The sequence below is a fragment of the Grosmannia clavigera genome (genome assembly GCF_000143105.1).
Source record: "Grosmannia clavigera kw1407 unplaced genomic scaffold GCSC_173, whole genome shotgun sequence".
In the NCBI taxonomy this organism is placed as follows: domain Eukaryota; kingdom Fungi; phylum Ascomycota; class Sordariomycetes; order Ophiostomatales; family Ophiostomataceae; genus Leptographium; species Leptographium clavigerum.
Window position 1 is genome coordinate 1,516,663 of NW_014040765.1, and position 18,419 is coordinate 1,535,081.

Genomic DNA, 18,419 nt, shown 5'->3' on the forward strand with positions numbered 1-18,419 from the left:
TCCCATTGTGCGCGTCCCGCGCCTTCCTCGTCGATGCAGCCAGTCTGTCTGCTTACGTACTCTCACCTCATGTCCAGTGCCGTCCTGACGATGCCTACGGCTTCGGCGGCAACGTCCTGGCCGCGCCGCCAGGTGTACAGCGCGACGCCCAAGGGGATCAGCACGTCCTCTGCGCGGGCCAGCCGACGGCGCCACAGGTCGACTTTGCGATTGGGGGTCTGGGTCGGAGGGGTCTGTGTCCGAGCTGGCAACGCTTCTTGAGCGAGAGCCTGTATCCGAGGCACGTCCTGTCCGAGCGGTGGTGACGGGTGTTCAAGACCGCCGGTGCGGACACGTCGGGGCGGCCGTTGCGACTGTGGTCCCAGCACGGGACTGCCGGATGGTCCGGCGGTGGCGGTGCGTCGAGGCGGCGGTGGTGGTGGTGGTAGTGGACGGGAGGCGGGCGAGACGGCGACTGCGACCGAGGGAGACGACACGGTCATGGAGCCGCGCAGGGCCGCGGGTTTGGGCCGCGGCGGCGGTACGGGCTTGCGGCTTCCGGGTGGCCGCAACGACGAAGCCGGGCTAGCCGTGCGAACACCAGGGTCGTCGTCGAGGTCGATGAGAGTGCCCATGATAGGGCCGGGAGGTGGTCTTGGTTGTGGTGGTGGTGGTGGTGGTGGTGGTGGTGGTATTAGCTGTGGCTGTGACTGTGACTGTACCTCCAGAGAGGCCGGCTGCTCTGGCGTGGTGACGTCGCGGATAAAGATGGCTAGCACGCGTCCTGGATGGGCCTGGACGAGCTCGGTGTAGACCTCCAGGTCGGCCTCGCCCGAGTCGCCGACCAGCAGGAAGCGGCGCTGCGGAAAGTCGCGCAGGATGCGCTCGAGGGTGGCGCGCTTGCGCTCGGCCACGGGCTCAAAGATGCCCTGCAGCATGCCGCTGTACTGCTTGAGATGCAGCGGCCCGGCCGGCAGGCCGTTGCAGGCCAGAAAGGTGGCCAGCATCGGGAACAGCTGCCATGGGCTGTTGGAGCAGTAGTGGAACTGCACGCCCAGCCGTCGCAGCTGGCCGTACCACGTCTGCGTCCCGTCGACGGCCATGCCGTCCAGCTCGCGCACAAACGTGTTGCGGAAGATCTCGCGCGTGCCCAGCGCAATGTTGGACGTCTTGATCGTGTCGTCAATGTCGCTGATCAGGCTGACGCCACGGTCCTCTACCAGGTTGACGGGCGCCACGGCTGAGAGGGGCGAGGCCGAGAGAGGACGGTCTGACAGCGACCGGCTTCCGTAACCGGTCCCGTTGCTGGTGCCGTAACCGGTCCCGTTCGCCCCCCCTCCCGAACCCCAATTACCCCCCTCCAGCGTCGGCACCAACACCCGCACGTGCGTCGGCACAAAATCCAGCGGCGTGCAGGCCGAAAAGTGCCCGGCATCGCTGGTCTCTAACGTGCGCGACTGTGACTGTGTGGCGCTATAGAAGAACAGCGTCACCGCCTGCTGTACTACCGGCGTCGTCAGGAACGGACTGAGCCGCGCCATCAGGTTCGTGTTGGCCCTGGCCAGCTCCGCCTCGCTCATCTCAGTTGCCGGTGAGTTTGTCGTCGTCGTCGTCGTTGTCGGCGGCGATGGTGATGGTGAAGGAGAACGAAAGCCCGTCTGGCTGCTCAGACGAAAAGCCTCTGTCATCTCGTCGTCGTCGTACTGTGCTGCCCTCTCGGCCGTCTCGCTGTAACCTCCCCGTGTGGCCACCTCCTTCTCGCCCTGGCCACGCCGCTCAATTGCCGCCGCCTCGCGCGCAATCCGCTGCTGCTCGCCCGCCTGCTGTGCCGCCAAGGCCGCCTGCTGCTGCACTTGCTGCTGCTGCTGGGCTGCCGTGATCCCGCTCAGCCGTCGTGCCAGGCCCACCAGCAGCCGGTTCTTCCGGTTCAGCGGCCCTCGCTGTGGCAGGTAGATCCAGCCGTGCACATACACGTCCACCACGGCCTTTTCGTCCTCGCGCCGCGCAAACTCGTAGTGCCAGTCCATGCTTCCGTCATCGAGCCCGAGCCCGTTTCCTCCATTGCTGTCCAGATCAACAATACCTACTCCGCTTTCCCGGAATCGCCTCGTGTGCCGCATCGAGTAGTTGGGAAATAAGATCATCTGGGCGTCGCCGCTCGTCGCAATTGCCACGTCTGGAAATGCCCCCGGAATGCTCGGCGGCCGGTCATCGTCCAAGCCCGTGTCGCCGCTGCTGCCATCACCTCCGTCCTCGCCCTCTCGTGCCCATGAGCTGTTGTTGTACTGCTCCCGGATCTCGCTGGCCGCCGCTACGCCTGCTCGATACACCGTGCCCGCCATTGCCGCCAGCCGCCGCCGTCGAGACCCGCGCTCCTCCATCGCGGGCGCCTGTGCACTGGACCTGCTGCAGTCGTCCGTAAAGCCGCTGTCAGAGGCGCTGCGTGCTTTGCTTTCTAACCAATCCGTTTGTATTTGCTGCTGTGGAGAAAAGAGAGGGGAAGCTGTCATGAGCTTGTTGCCTAAGGCCCACCATAAGCTCCTTCCGCAAGTACGGGTACTCCGTACGTGCCTGTCAGATTAGTGTTGGACTACCCCCAAGTCTAGGCGTTACATTCTGTAGTCACGAGTATTGTCATGTGATCCTTGATCTTGGTTCTTTTCTACCTCATTACCACTAACAACCTCTATCTTCGACCTTTTCCTCCAGCTGGCTTCCCTCCCGGCTTCCCACCCGGCCTCCCACCTGGCTTTCCTCCTGACCTCTCCGGTCGCCCTTCAGATCGGCCGCCCGGTCTGCCTTCTGGTTTGCCTCCAGGTCTTCCCCCCGGCTTCCCTCCCGGTCTCCCCCCCTTCACCTTGGGCCCCATGCTCACCTTTTTGCTGCCGCCTTTGATGACCTTGCCGCGCGCCTTGTTGTTGCCGCTGGCGCCCAGCTCCTTCTTCTCCTGCTTCAACTTGCGTCCGCCCAGGCCTTCGAGCCGGTCCTTCTTGGCGTCCAGCTTCTTGGTGTCCTTGCGGCTGAGCCAACCACTACCACCGTGCTTTGCCTTGAGCTGGTCACGCAGCCGCTCCATCGTCGATTTCTTGGTCTCGTCCGACCGCTCCGCCTGCGCCTCGCGCCGCTGCAGCTGCCGCTTCGCCTCCTTGTCGCGCCCGCTCTCGAACCAGGTCCGCTTCGGTCGCGCCATGATCTCGTCCCGGTGCTTCAGCAAATTCTCTCCGCGCGTCACCTCCATCTCTGCCTGCGCCATCGCTCGCACCTGTCGCTCCTCCGCCACGATCTCGGCCACGTCCTCAGCCATCGCATCGATCTTGGCCTGCCACCGGTCTGCTGCTGCTGGGTCTACCTGCTGGCTGCGGATCCGAACCTGCTGCGGCATCGGCAACCCTGTCTCACCCACCGTCTTGCCTTTCTTTTCTTTCTGTTCCTTGTCCCCTCCCGCCCGCATCGCCTTCACCACCTCCTTGACAAACTTGCGGTCCTTCTCCGACACGATCGTTACCGCCAGACCTCGCCGGCCTGCTCGCGCCGTTCGCCCGATCCGGTGGATGTAATCGTCCAGGTTCTTCGGCACCTCGTAGTTGATCACCGTCTCCACGCCCTTGATGTCCAGTCCACGCGACGCCAGGTCACTCGCCAGCAGGAATTGCACCTCGCCGCGCCGGAATGACTCCAGACTCGCAATCCGCTCCGCCTGCTTGATGTTGCCGTGCAGCTCCTCGCACGTCAGCCCTAGCAGCCCAAACACGATCCGCGCCTCGTGGATGCTGCGCTTCTCCCGGAAAAAGATGATCGCGTGGTCTCGGTACAGCGTTGTGCACAGCTCCACCAGGTACCCCAGCCGCCGGTCCTCGCGTCCCTGTCGCAGCCGCACAAACGCTTGCGTCAACGTCCCCGCCGTCCGCGACTTGTCGTCCGCCTGAATCCGCACCGGCCGGCTTAGCCCCACCCGGATCAGCTGGTCCACCGACGCCCCCATCGTCGCCGAGAAGAGCAGCGTCTGTCGGCCTCGCGGCAGCGTCTGCACGATCTCGTTCAGCTCGTCCGCAAACCCGTCCTGCAACATCCGGTCCGCCTCGTCCAGCACCAGGATCTCTACCCCGTCCACCGCAAAGCTCGGCGAGTTGCGCATGTGGTCGATGAACCGTCCTGGCGTGCCGATCACAATGTCCGGCCGCGACCGGAGGCTTGCCTCCGACGACTTGAACGACGTTCCGCCCACCGTCAGCGCCATCGTGATCGGCGTGAACGCCGCCAGCTTCACCGCCACCTTGTGGCATTGCACCGCCAGCTCGCGCGTCGGCGTCAGGATCACCACCCGCGTCTTCGGCACGTTCGTCGGCCGGTGCAGCAGCCGCTCCAAAATCGGCAGCAGGAATGCCGCCGTCTTGCCTGATCCCGTTACTGCTTGGCCCACCACGTCGTGGCCCCCAATGCCAAACGGAATCGTCTTGGCCTGGATCTGCGTCGGCGTGTCGAATCCGGCCGCCGCAATTCCCCGCAGAATCGGTCGTGAGAACAGCCGCATCGCCTGGAACGACATCGCTGTCTTGTCCGATCCGTTCGCTCCTCCGTTCGCTCCTTTGCCCGACCCGCTCTTCTTCTTCTCCTTCTCGCCTGCCGCAAAGTACTCCTCCTGTCGTGCTCGCTCCTCCATGTCCTCATCCGACGACACCGACGATGCATCGTCGTCCCGACTATTATCGTCCGGATGACCGACCGGCGTGGCCACCGAGTCGTTGTCCGATGCCGCATCGTCCTCGTCCTCATCCTCCTCATCCTCCTTCTCACTCCCCTCCTCCTCGTCACTTCCTTTCTTGCCTTCTGTTTCCTCCTCCTCCTCCTCCTCTTCGTCTGAGTCGGCACCCATGCCGAATCCGTCGGCTGCAAGCACCTCATCGTCGGCGTCGTCAAAGTCAACGTCCTCATCCTCATCCTCTTCGTCATCCTCATCGTCCTTGCTGGTAATGGCAGATGCCTTCTTCTCCTTCTTCTCCTTCTTTTCCGCTTCTTTCTTCGCCTCTTCTTCCTTCCGCTCTCGTCTTTGTTTGATGAGCTCGTTCAGGTCAACAATTCTTTCTGCTCCCTTCAGTTCCAGACCGTGACTGGCAGGGGCTTCTTCTTCATCTTCAAATCCAATATCGGATCCGCCGTCGAAAAACTCAAACCCCGGGTCGAACTCGTCGTCACCCTCGTCTTCTTCGTCTACAGCGTCTGCCTTCTTGGCCTTCTTTGACACAGGCTTGTCTGCGTCGCCGAGAACCTCCTCATCCTCGAGTGTGTAGTAGAAGAAATCATCGCTTCTCGCCTTGCGTTTTTGGGACGCCATTGTGCTGTATTGCCGGTTATTTATTCGGCTCGTAAAAGTATGGCACCCCGACCCAGCATATCGTCTAAGACGAGGAAAAAATCCATCTTGCTATCGAGCTTTTTTTTTCTGCCACAAAAAAAAGGGCGGTGTCCCGCCCATATTGCTTAGTCATATGTATCCACCTCTTTCGGACCCGTATTGATATAGCAACGTCCAGAACATTCAAAAACGTCCGGAAAGACTTTGATAGTTGTCTCTCGAATGGAGGGTCGTGACCGGTGGTATCAGGATAGACGAGACCGGATTGTCGGTGCTAGACTTATTTGCGATATTGATGATACCAACCTCTTGTGCGTATCTGCTACTAATGCAAAGAGTACGCACACAATTCATCTGCTTTCAGAATAATTGCCACCATATTTCTGTCTTCACACATATTGCTTTTGTACTGCATAATTGTCTGGCATACTCCGTACTCTGTATTGGACTCTGAACTAGACGCTACACTGGCATGAACATAGCCATCTCTACGACCGAGCCGGCCACCCACTTCAGACACATTCCAGAGGTAGTTGAATATGCGTGGCAGTCTATTCTTTGGTTTATCCTTCTTCTTAGCAATGCCCCCGCCACCATTCCAGCCGGGGGCCTGCGCATAAACAAAAAAACTGGCTGGCTATGCGGCTATATAAACTCCAGATGGCAAACAACTGGGGCCATGCGGACGCACATTGGGTATCTGGAGACAAGACATGAACATAACTTCGTTTCCTCCTTCTTTCCTTCATCTTTCCACTCACCTCTTCACCGTCCACTCCCTCACTCTTCACCCTTCACTTCCCTCTTCCCTCCCCTTCCTCACCCCCAACCCATCAGCTCAAGCGTCGTCCGCGCCTCCAGGGCACTCATGCTGGCCACGCCTAGCGACCGCACCTGAGTCCCCCGACGCAGACGCTGAAGGCCGACGCCGACCTTCCAAGCCTCCTCCTGGCCGACGACAAACATAAAACGCTTGCCCTCCTGGTCACGCACGGTGGCACGCAGCACGTGCAGGCCCTTGGCCTTCCAGTCTCCCGTCTGTGCGTGGTTGCGCAAATTAGTGGACGAACCCGAGGCTTTCTCATGAGCAGACGCAGAAGACGACGCAGAATCACCAAATGCACAACAGGTCGCGGTATCGCACAGCCCCAGGCTGCACAGCGACTGGCACTCCCGCAGCAGGTCGGCCAGATACGCATCAGCGCTCTCGTCCGTCAGCGGCCGCGGGTCGCCACGCACGCCGTCCGTGGCCTTGCGCCAGGCTGAACGATGCGTGTATGTCCCGCTGGCCGCGTTGGCCGCCGACGGCTTCGCCTCACTCTCCTTGGCCGCAGAATTCGCAAGAGCAACAGCATGCGCGGGGCACCATACCTCTACCAGCTTCAGCGTCCACGCCTTGACATCCCATTCGCGCTGCGGCACGCCGCGCACGTCGTCGTCGATGAAGAGGCCCTCGGTCGTGATCCGGAGAATGAGCCCGTCCGTCACCGAGCCCACGCCCGAGAGCAGCTGCGACGACGGCGTCTTGGCAAACTGGTTCAAGAACCCGTACACGGCCCGGATCATGATCTTGTCCGGGTCGTTGGTCGTGTATGGCGACCGCATCGATGGCGGTGGTGTTGTGCGTGCTGTCGAGTGTGATGGCGCCCATGACGTGTCCGACATCTCCGAGACGGACTTCTTGCGTGCCGCATTTGGTCGCTTCGGCTTGTCGTATGGCCGGTACGAGTACGCCTCTTCTTCCTCCTTGGCCGGGGATGGCTTTGCTGCTGTCGGCTTGGCTGCCGGTTTTGGTGTTGACGGTCCTGGACCTCGGGCACTGCCACCTGTCGACGAAGGAGCTGCTGTTGAAGGGGCCGCCGGCTTGGCCGTTGTCGATCTGTTGGGTGACGGCGCCGGTCGAGCGCCGTTGACACTCGAAGCTGCCGGCGATGGTGCTGGTCTTGCGCCGTTGACGCTCGAAGCTGTTGCTGTTGCCGGCTTTCCGTTGGGCCATGGGTTCGTCCGCTCGCCGACTGCTGAAAACGCATATGTGCTCCGGTTGCGCGACAGTCGTTCCAGTTCTCGCTTCCGTTCCTCTTCTTCCTCTTCCTTCTTGATCCGCTCCTTCTCGGCCAGCTCGCGAGCCACCCGCGCTTCTCGTTCCATCCGTTCCTTGAGCTCTCGGGTTCGCTGATCCCGTTCGCGATCCTCCTTTTCCCGTCGCTCCTTTTCTCGCTGTTCCCTTTCTTTCTGCTCCTTTGCCCGCTGCTCCCTTTCCTTTTGCTCTTTTTCCCGCAACTCCTTCTCAATCTTCTGACGCAGCTCCTTCTCTATCCGTTCCTTCGTCTCCTTTTCCAGAAGCTCCCTTTGCAAGCGCTCTCGCAACTCTCGTTCCTGTCGCTCTTTCGCCTCCTTCTCCCGTCGTTCCCGCTCTGCTTTGTCGCGTCGTTCTCGCTCCACCCGCTCCCGTGCTTCCCTCTCGCGCATCTCCTTTAGTTTCTGCGCTATTTCCTCTCGTCGTTTCTTCTCCGCCTCTTGTGCTTTTCGCTCTTCCTCCCGCCGTCTCGTTTCCTCGCGAGCCTTCTCCCAAGCCCCCTTTGCTTGCTGTCGTTGTTGTTCCCTTTCCCGTTGTAGGCGCTCCTTCTCTCGCTGCTCTCGCTCTTCCTTCTCCCGCTGCTCCTGCTCTTCCTTCTCCCGTTGCTGCCGTCTCTCCTTCTCCAGTCGTTCTTCTTCTTCCTTTTCACGGCGCAGCCGTTCCTCTTCCTCCTTCTCTCGCCGCAGTCGTGCCTCTTCCCGACGTTGTTGCTCGTCCCTCTCCCGCCGCAGCTTTTCCTCCAGTTCCCGACGTTGCTGTTCTTCCTTTTCCTTGCGCAGCTTCTCTTCTTTGAGCCGCCGTTGCCGCTCTTCTTTGTCCCGGCGATGCTTTTCTTCCTTATCCTTACGGTGCTGCTCTTCTTTTGCCTTGCGGTGCTGCTCTTCCTTTTCTTTCCGCTGTTGGTCTTCCTTCTCCTTCCTTAGTAGCGCTTCCCTATCCTTCCGTTTTTGCTCCTCTCTCTCTTTGCGCTTTTGCTCCTCTTTTTCCTTTCGCTGTTGGTCTTCTCTCTCCTTCCGGTTTCGTTCTTCCCTCTCTTGGCGCCGCTGCTCTTCTTTTTGCTTTCGTTGTCGCTCCTCTCTGTCCTTGCGCTCTTGCTCCTCCTTCTCCTTTCGTTTGAGTTCTTCTTTCACCTTCCGCTCTTGCTCTTCCTGTTCTTGTTGCTGGCGCTCACGTTCCCGTTCCCGTTCCTCCTCCTCTTCCTGTTCCTGTTGATGTTTCTGCCAAGAGGCTTTGGCATCGTCGGACCACGACTGCCCAGGACCGGACTGTGGGCCTTGTCCGGAAGGCGGAGAGCGAGGGTGTGCGCCGCTGTTTGGCGGTGGCTGACTTGACGCACTGGGACCTTGCTGTGGTGTCGAGCCGGAGGTGTAACCAGCGTTACCACCCGCTGCATATGCGCCGGCCCCACCGCCCTGTCCAAAACCATCAAAGCCTCGTTTGAAGCCTGTCCCAGCACCGGACCCCGACTTGTCGTTTTGTATGCGGCCAAGTGCCCATGCGCCGAGCCCGACAGCGACCACGAGCATCATCATCCCCAAGTCTCCTATTCCCTGGTAGTTTGCCGACCATACCCTATATGCTGGTGCCAAAGTATGGCCAACAGCAACAACGGCCAAGGCGCTAGCAAAACCGGCAACGAAGCTGTTGATATTGGGTCGCAGCGATGGCAGGTAGAGGAAGCCCGCACCGGCCGAGTGCTCTGGGATGACGAATATGTCATATTTGCCCGGTGGCAGTCCGCTCCCGCCCGTGGTTTTCGGGGCCTCACCATGGGGCGGAGGCGGGGGCGGAGCGCTCATCCTCTAGGAGTATGGAGCCTAGCCAGAACGACAGATGCCTCGACAGTTTCTGAGGTGGGTGTATGCGGCAGAAGCGAAGTGAGGACAATACGCCGAAGCAGTCGGGCAATGGGCGAGGAAGAAGTGTGTCTTATAGCAGGAGGTCGGCAAACGGTGGAGTCGAATCTGGGAATCGGAGGTGAGCAGAAGAAGACAGGTCTATGGTTCGTTCAAGTCATGCGGAGAGGAGGCGCGAGAAGCAGGTCGTTAAGGTCGTCAGTGCCTGAGATCGGAGAAGAATGTCAGTTCATACATTATGCAGAAAGACGTGCTTGCAGAGTAGGGTAGTAGATATACCAGAGGTAACGCAGAGCAGGGAACGCCAGGCGCTGATGCAATTGTAAGAATGGAAAAGAGGGCGAAGCAGGAAGGCTAGCTCGTTCGTTGCACAAATGCAAGGCGGGTTGGCGAGATGTTGTAGTGTCTGGCTGTGGAAAAGTGCAAGGTGTCGTCGATAAAAAACTCTAGGCGGGATGTCAACAAATATCTTACATACGAGTAGGAGCGAGAAGAGAACGGTGGCGATTGACGATGTGCCAGGCTAGCACAGAATGGTAAATGACCACATCCCCTGTTGAGTGGGACCTACAGGTATCGTATCGTATCGTATCGTATCTTACTGGCGGCTATGGTGGTCCTCGTCGTCAGCCATATATGGTGCGCGCCGGTATGGCCGGGTTGTGGGCAGAACTGTGGGCAAAACTGACCGAGTTGGAAACGGAAGAGATGCTCAGCCCCCTTTTTGAACATAACCTATATCTAACGACGACAGAGGCGCGAGACAGAAACACAGCAAAACAGCAAAAACGAAGTACAGAGTATTATGCGCAGGGGCGATAGGACATGGGGAGGAATGCAAGAGAAAGGCCGGGGGGAGCGGGAACGACAAGAATGCGGGAAAGTGTCAGTTCTCACAATGGCACAGTTAGGAGGCGGCCAGCCCTGACGGCAACAGAGTGGTCGAAGCCTTGACCAAAAGACGTTTTTCCCTCGTTATTTGTGTTTACTTCGGATTACGAAATTGAAAAGCGGAGCTAGTCGCTCTGATTAGGTCTAGCGCGTGGAGCTTTTTCCTGTGGGCGACAGGCTACGGGCGTGCTAAACCTGCCGCTGCAGTGGGCAATCACGTCCCTTGGCCCCCCTGAAAAGAGGACCCACTGAAAACAAATGGCCTCTTCAACAGCCTGGGTCATCACTCGACCAGGCCGTCGGAAAATGCGTGTACGACGTAGTCGCCAATGCATCTGCCCGGCCGCAGGTGCAGGACGGGTGCAAGATACCAAGTCCGGAGCAATAATGTCTGGCGGGCAATGGCAGCGTACGGGTGAAAGTCGCTCATCTCTCGTACGACGTCTGTGCAAGCGCTGCCACACACCTTCTGTTGGGAAATGACAGTCTTCGTTTTGCAAAATACTGCTAGGCAGATTTTTCCCCCGGGAGCGCCGTCTTTTACTAGCGTGAAGAGCCGCGTGCTGTTAATGTGGATGGTAGACTGGCGGCTGTTGGGTGCTACTACTAGTGGCAGCTGTCAGTCCAACCCTGTTTGCTTGACGGTGGAAATGCTGCGCCGTGTCATTGTTGACGACATACTGTTCTTATTTGCCTGCCTCGTCCGTCTCTATCCAGGATTTCCCCTCCTTCTCGCCCCTGCCTGGTTGCTTTGCTCGAGCCGACTGTAACAATTCGTAACCGTATTATCGTATCTTACACGCATGTGCGGGATATCAGTGTTGTCCAATGTCTTGCGTCTCCTCTCCAAGACATCGACCTGGTTCTGTTGCTTCGCGTCCCCACCACTCCGCGAGACAAGCGAGGTGACTGGTTACTTAAAACAAATTAAGAAGCGGTGAGTTACATCGGCGGCAGAAACAACTTCTTGTTTGCTTGCCTTCGTTCTTCTTGCTTTTTGTTGTCTTCTTTTTTGGTTCCCTGTCCTTTTCGACTGTTGTTCTCCAGTCAACGTGAAGCGGCGACCAGTTTCCGGCTCCCCGAGCAGCAATGGTGTGGCGACTGGCTGTGACGAGTTTGACGAGTTTTGGAACCCTGGTCCAGTCAAAACACCGTGCCATCTGACGACTGTGATGAGCCGCTAGGATCCGCAAAGCGAACAGGAGGGTCGCAAAGTGCTTGCATGGTGACGGCAGTGCATGCTACTGCAACGAGATCGACATCCTTGCTCGCACTCAAGTCCGTTTTCCGCATGCTGCAATTGCTGCGATAGGTGGTAATATCCCTCGTGTTTGTCCACAGAAACGCCCGGAAGTAGTCTGGTCTGTAGCCAATTTATTACGAGTAAGAGGACAGAGCGGTACTCGTACATAGTACAGTGTCACACTAAGTCTTGGAGGGGTAGTGGACCCCATAAAACAGGTTGCCTAGCAACGGACCTAGGAGCCAAGACAGCCGGCTCGTCCCTCCGCCGTTGGCTCTAAAGAACGATGTCTTACGGTAGGAGGAAGGAGAGGGAGAAAACGATCGGCGATTCGATGCATCATACGAGCGTACGACGTACAGCATACTCTCCTTGACGAACGGGCCCAGCCCAGCCTCGCAATAAGAGCACTTGTGGGGCGCAAGCACAACGGGCCAGGCTTCCAGAAGTTAAATGAACTGTACTCCGTATGTCTTTATGGCGCCTTCTCCTTGTCTTGAAGAGCCGCATGCTCAACCGCATACGTACTCCGTAGTAGCACAAGTACGCTATGGCGCATGAACCTTACACCATATGGAGTACAATCTCGTTCACAATTGTTCCGCACGCGCTTGTCTATGACTGACTTCATGATAGGCCTTGAAACTGGAGTGGATGTGACGAGGCGGAGGTAATCCCACGGGAACGCGCCACCTGACACTCCGTGAGTACTCCATATCTACGTTGTAATTTGTTCCGTGTGTGACGCGTAAACAAGAATTGAGACATGATGCCTGAACAGCTTGGGCGTGTTTCTTCAGATACTACTGTGTAATCCGTATGTATCTTACCTACGACAAGAAGCTGGGTAGTGAGGGTTGCAATCGGCAATCAAAAGAATGTCTCGTGCGAGCACTCGTATAGAGTAGCGAAGAGGCAGACAAACCAACATGGACTTTCCATACGAATTCGGCCTCCTCTACCGTTATTTACGCGTAAGACAAGATACCTACGCGAACGGAGTAAGATACATCCCCAAATTACAGGCAACCGCGAATAATGCTGAGTAATACTCCGTATGCGCAAAATAGATAAGATCCAGCGGTCAAGAAGAGTCACGTGAACTGAGACACCGCCTCCATATCTAATCATTTTCAGCGGTCTGACGCCCATAGTTGCTCCATAGCCAGGGGCTAAACGGGTGACTGGATCTCTAAATTGTCCCGGCTGCCTACGTCAACCAAGCTTAATACTTTGACAAATCCCTCGACGAAGCGGTCGCATCACCTGTCTCACTCGCCACGCTATCTGGGCCTTCTCTGCCATCGACTCGGTATTGTCTTGGCGAAAAGACACGGGCACCTACGGTCGACGGCCCTCAATCGGCGCATCCCAAACCATCATCTGTCTCCCATCTCCTCCTTCGACAGTTCTTGCGGGAGTTGCTCCCACCATCTCTCCCACCACGAGCCATGGCTCCACCGGTCGAGATCTCCATCCCGACGACGTCAACGGCCCCTGCGTCGGCTGGCACGAAGCCGTACACGCTGTACAACATCACGCTGCGGCTGCCGTTGCGCTCGTTTGTCGTGCAGAAGCGCTACACCGATTTTGCCATGCTACACAGCGCGCTGACGGACCTGGTCGGCGAGGCCGCGCCTGCGCCGCTGCCGGGCAAGTCGTGGTTCCGCCGGACCGTAGACTCGCCCGAGCTGACGGAAGAGCGCCGGGTGAGCCTGGAAGCGTACCTGCGCGCAATTGCAGAGTCGCCGGACCGCCGGTGGCGCGACACGAGCGCCTGGCGGGCCTTTCTGAACCTGCCGAGCGTCGTCAACGGAAGCGCGGGCTCGACGGCGAGCGGCGGAAACACCAACGGCAGCTCGCTCGAGTCTCGGCTGCCGGCCATTGGCCTGACGGCTGCCAATGCCGCCGCTGCCGGCGATCCCGGCACCTGGCTGGACCTGCACAAGGAGATGAAGAAGGCGCTGCACGACGCGCGACTGCAGCTGGCGCGACGCGATGCAGCAGCGGATGCCGTGTCTGGCTCGTCGGCGGCGGCCGGCTCGTCGTCTTACGCCGCCATCGCTGCCGGTGCAGCCGCCAAGCGCGAGCTGGTCAAGGCCGGCAGCCTGCTGGCCGCCCTGACAACTGGGCTCAAGACGCTGCAGGAGGCCAAGCGACTCGGCGACGGCGAACTGCGGCGGCGTCGCGACCTCGTGGCGGCGGCACGCGTCGACAAGGACGGCCTCGAGACGCTCAGCGCGAGCCTGGCCAGCGGGCGTAGCGGTGCTGCTGGTGGCGACGGTGGCAGTGGTCCTGGTGCCGCTGTTGGTGCTGGCAGCAGCAGCAGCAGTGGGCGGATGGGACCGCCGGAAACTGGCGCCCGCGCTTCGCTCTTTTCAGGGGCTGCCAGCAGCAATGGCCGGGGGGCTGCCCGGGCTGGCGGCCGCGTGCTCGGAGCTCCACTGCCGGAGACGGATCGGACACGCGAGCGCGACAACAACGGCGTCGTACAGCTGCAAAAACAGATGATGGCCGAGCAGGACCAGGACGTCGAGGCGCTGGCGCGGATCGTGCAGAGACAGCGCCAGCTCGGACTCGCCATCAAGCAGGAGGTCGACACGCAGATCGGCATGCTCACACAGCTGGATGAGGACACGGAGCGCGTCAGCAACAAGGTCAGGGTGGCCAAGGAGCGCACCAGACGTCTAGGCTGAGGTCCCAGACGGCAACTAGGCCCGCATGTGCTGACGATGAGAGCCACGACTGGTCGGTTACTCCCCATATGCGACACCTCGCCTGTACAACACATTCACCATCGTCTCTGCTTTCTGCCTTTGGCTTTCCGACATTATTACCTTTCCAAGGCATACATAGCAAGCGAACCCGACGCCTGATCTCTCTCTCTCTCTGTCTCTTATCCTATACCACGGACGGGCTTCTGTTTTTTTTAGTTTTAGTTTAGACATTTTTGCGTACACACTTGCATCTAATAAGTCATTTGGATGGACAGCGCCTCTGGTGGAGCTTTATATTATGGATTTCCCAGAGTCGAGCAATCATACAAAGATCATTTCGCAGACATAGTAATCAGCTGGCGAGAAATTAGTACTGCATGTGAAAGCGTGAAAGCGTGAAAAGGGGAAGTGGGAATACGAGTACGGAGTATTGTGGCGATAGCCCACACGGGTTGGGCAGTGTAATGTATTCTGCGCAGGAGTGGGCACGAGTTAACTGCAGCTCCCAGATGGCACCCTTTGGGCAAATTTGTATGCAATCATACAGAGCCATCAGCCTGGCAGATCTACATCCGATCTAGCCTGCTGGCTGGAAAAACCTAGACATTCATCTGCTTGTAATCTGCCTTCACTATGCGACTGACTTCGGCGAGGTCAGCATGTCACGGGACTGGAAGCAAGTCCCGCAGGACCCACGGGCCAATAACCGCCGACTGGGCGTTGCCCCCCTGAACAACAGGCAACGGGAAGCGAATAGAACAAAATTACCCCACCAAGGAAGCGTGTTTATGTTGATTGGACCGACTCCTTGCAGACTTCGACTGACGAAATAAATCCTTTTGGCAAAATACCTAACGGCTTCTTTCGGCGCGTGTCTCTTTGTCTGCTTCCATATTACCAGCTCCCTTCCCGCATATCGATACGGAACGATCAGAAAAACGGTCGCCCCTGTACGAACCATCCATCAGACCCTACCGCATCTGTAACTCGCTTCGTTCTCGCCTCAATACCTGCCCCTATCCTCTCTCTCCCGTCTCTCTGTCACCAGTCCGAGCATTACAAAGCGTCCGCTAGGCGCACGATACCGCAAACCGCAATCATGGGCGAATCACGGTAGGACTTGCATAGCCGGTATTGCTTCGTGGAGTTTCGTTGCTGAGACCCGACCTCCAGACAGGAACTCATCCAATGGCTGAACAGCCTGCTCCAGCTCAACATCACCAAAGTCGAGCAGTGTGGAACCGGGTGCGTGGTGGCATGGCAGGGCCTCTTCCTGTTTCCCCCTCTGATGCCCGTATGTGTATCGTGAACGTATAGCCACTCAAGCTGACCGCAAACAACGTCGCCTGCAGAGCTGCCCTTTGCCAGGTCTTTGACAGCATCTTCCTCGACATTCCCATGTCCCGGGTTAAGTTCAACGTGAACACGGAATATGCCTATATAACAAATTTCAAAGTTCTACAGAGTCAGTCGATCCGAGCAGTGAAGGGGGAAATATATGCGTGGAAGGCTGGCTAACCGCAACCTGTTTGTTCTCGCTGCAGACTCGTTTGCCAAGCACCAGGTGAACAAGCCGATCCCGGTCGAGGCTCTGGTCAAGTGCAAGATGCAGGACAATCTCGAATTTCTGCAGTGGTCCAAGCGGTACTGGGACCAGCACTACCCTGGCGGCGACTACGACGCGGTCGCACGGCGAAAAGGCGCCCCTGTCGTCTCGGGCGGCGGGTCTCGGGCGACCGTGTCGGCGGGCGCGCGGAGGACCGGCAGCACGCCGCCAACGACCGGTCCACGGCTGGGCAAGACCGGCGGTATCGGTGGCGGCGTGGCCAGCGCGGCGCTGCAGCAGGAGAACGCCACGCTCAAGGAGACCGTTGTCGGGCTGGAGCGCGAGCGCGACTTTTACTTTAGCAAGCTGCGCGACATTGAGCTCCTGATCCAGCAGGCCGTCGAGGAGGACCCGGAGCTGGAGAAGCAGGAAGACGGCTTGATCAAGCACATCCAGAACATCCTGTACTCCACCGAGGAGGGTTTCGAGATCCCGGCCGAGGAGGCCGCAGTCGACGACCAGGAGACGTTTTAAAGAACGACACAGCCGGGACAGTACAGACGCGCACACACACCATACGTGCGTGCACACATACAATACGTCAGAGGGGCGGGGGAGCTAATAGTCGGGGAAGAGAAGCATGAGCTGAGGCGGCGAGAAGAAGAACAGGTCTGGACTGTGGGAATAGGGCATAGATACTAAAAGATGCAAAGCCCTTTTGTTTGGCTGGGAAGGAGGAGGCTTGGACACTAGCGGTTCTTAGCCTATTCGCTGGCAGCATAGGATGAAGGACGGATGGCATTTAACTGCCAGTGTAGAAAGGACAATGAATGGAGGCTGTTTCGTCGGCACCAATACACCACTGGCTCATCTGTGTTGCACGTGCTATCTTATGTTTTTGGCATATAGTGCCTGCTAGAGCTATATCCTCTCTGCCATCTTAGGCAAAGTCTCTAGACGAGGCTTTGACGGCCAGGTGCCGAATTAGGAAATTGACCTTGGTCGCACTATCCTACCAAAAAAAACATCAGCCCTTAACGGTTGCGCGAATGGCCCAGCTAGAAGATTTTTGTTGGTAAATTCGACTGGCTCAAGACATTCTGTGCTCCCCTGCCTGAGGACATGGCACTCCTCCAAGGAAAGTTCGCGGACGAGGCTACATCTACGGTTCTTAAGGGTTTATGCCTCTTTGGCAAACACTTGTCTCAAACGTGAATACGGGTAAGCTTCGTAGGTCTCACGAGCATCTTAGCACTGGTAAGGGCGAGAGGCCCAACTGCAGCTCTGGCTCCCCAGGCAAAAGGTAGACAACCTCTTTCCGCATCCAGACGTCACAGAAGACCGATCACCAGACAGGCTGCTAGAGCACCACGGCCGACATCAGACCACACACGATCTAGCGATATAGTCCGGGCGTCACAGACAGCGGTAGAGGTCGACGGGGCAACAGAGGTGTCCACGTTGTCCTGTGCCGTCCCGTTGATAGTGGGACTGGGACTGGTCGAGAACAGAAAAACAGCATAATCCCAAATATCCAAGAGCTGCGCCAGATAATCAGCAGACATGCCGCTGTCGGCGGATCTCCACGACATAAAGCTATTCAGGACGAATTCCGTCAGAAAGCTGTGGTCTTCGACAGACAGCATGGTCCGCTGCAGGACCAGCATCGGATCAGAGGTGGAGGCATCGGGCTGTATTTTGAAAGGCGACCCGCTACAATGGCAAAAAAAGCGCGGCGCATCTTGGCCTGCTGTTCGGCTGGGACGAGCCGGTTCGCAGAGCACAGGGGTTGATACACTGGAGCGATAACCGTCGCGGCCACTCCCATTGTACAGTGATCAATCGTCGCTTAGCTCGCAACCCGCTATGCGTTTGCTCGTATCATCTATCACCACGGTCGGCTGCACCGAGTTAGACACCGGAAGCACAGTTGGTGTGGGAAGAGGGCAGTCGGCGCCTTCCAGGTAAAGGCCAGTTGCGTGCTGCTGCGGATGCAACAGGTGAGGTGGAGCCGAAGGAAACTGCCCACAGACGCTTCCGCTACTCTGCATAATATGGCGGCAAATCGGCAAACAAGGCCAGATCGCGGTGGAGGCCTATGACGAATTTATTGGGTGTGGCAAAGACGACGATAACTGGCAATCTCGTGCTCCCCGTCGGTCTCGGAAGATGCAATGGCCTTTAGCAAACCAGGAGCTGGTGGCGGTGCAGGCGATAGCTCTCAAGTCTCTGCATTGCCAAAGACACCACAAAATCGAGACGGAGGAGGACAACAGTCTTGAACGCTGTCGGGATACATAGCTGAGCGGCCTGTCAGTCTAAAAATACAAGACCGAGGTCGGCAGTTACTGTGGGCTCATCGACAATAGAGTAGGTGTGGCCGCAGCCCCTGCCGAAACATCAGGCGATGGACCATATTGTTTCGACGATGACGCCCCTTGATCACGGTGACATCATAGACATACCTTGAAACCACCCATTCGGCTTACCATGGCCCTGATGACTAGGACCTCAAAGCAACAGACCATCCAGTGGCTCACATAGGCCATGCGCATATATCTTTGGGAGCAGCCAAGAATGGGAGAATAACTCTGCTTTGTTTTGTCTTGCTTCTTTCATGTGATTGGCAGCTATTTTCAACATGTTGGGAAAGAACGACTTGGCACACTTATCCTGTGTTAGTGGCCGTTCATGTGACATTGGCTACCTGGAGTGAACAAGTACGATCGGAACACAGCCGAGGACACCCACTTTCAT

The 18,419-nt window shown here is 57.9% G+C and overlaps 5 protein-coding genes across 5 annotated transcripts; 2 read left to right on the top strand and 3 right to left on the bottom strand.

The window, feature by feature from the left end:
• Window positions 1–62: 62 nt before the first annotated feature.
• On the bottom strand, window positions 63–5,311 carry CMQ_7651 (ATP-dependent RNA helicase; the record flags this gene model as incomplete). Its single annotated transcript, XM_014314656.1, has 2 exons — window positions 63–2,459; window positions 2,855–5,311. The coding sequence occupies 2 exons, from the start codon at window positions 5,309–5,311 to the stop codon at window positions 63–65; spliced, it is 4,854 nt and encodes a 1,617-aa protein (XP_014170131.1).
• A 2,941-nt stretch (window positions 5,312–8,252) lies between these two features.
• CMQ_7622 (uncharacterized protein) lies at window positions 8,253–9,208 on the bottom strand (the record flags this gene model as incomplete). Its single annotated transcript, XM_014314627.1, has 2 exons — window positions 8,253–8,260; window positions 8,746–9,208. The coding sequence occupies 2 exons, from the start codon at window positions 9,206–9,208 to the stop codon at window positions 8,253–8,255; spliced, it is 471 nt and encodes a 156-aa protein (XP_014170102.1).
• Window positions 9,209–12,850: 3,642 nt separating this feature from the next.
• On the top strand, window positions 12,851–14,095 carry CMQ_7179 (snare complex subunit; the record flags this gene model as incomplete). Its single annotated transcript, XM_014314184.1, has 2 exons — window positions 12,851–13,583; window positions 13,782–14,095. 2 exons carry the CDS (start codon window positions 12,851–12,853, stop codon window positions 14,093–14,095), a joined length of 1,047 nt encoding a protein of 348 aa, XP_014169659.1.
• Window positions 14,096–15,215: 1,120 nt separating this feature from the next.
• Window positions 15,216–16,196, top strand: CMQ_7362 (microtubule associated protein; the record flags this gene model as incomplete). Its single annotated transcript, XM_014314367.1, has 4 exons — window positions 15,216–15,229; window positions 15,290–15,361; window positions 15,469–15,581; window positions 15,661–16,196. The coding sequence occupies 4 exons, from the start codon at window positions 15,216–15,218 to the stop codon at window positions 16,194–16,196; spliced, it is 735 nt and encodes a 244-aa protein (XP_014169842.1).
• Window positions 16,197–16,993: 797 nt separating this feature from the next.
• On the bottom strand, window positions 16,994–17,329 carry CMQ_7707 (uncharacterized protein; the record flags this gene model as incomplete). Its single annotated transcript, XM_014314712.1, has 1 exon — window positions 16,994–17,329. One exon carries the CDS (start codon window positions 17,327–17,329, stop codon window positions 16,994–16,996), a length of 336 nt encoding a protein of 111 aa, XP_014170187.1.
• Between the last annotated feature and the right edge of the window lie 1,090 nt (window positions 17,330–18,419).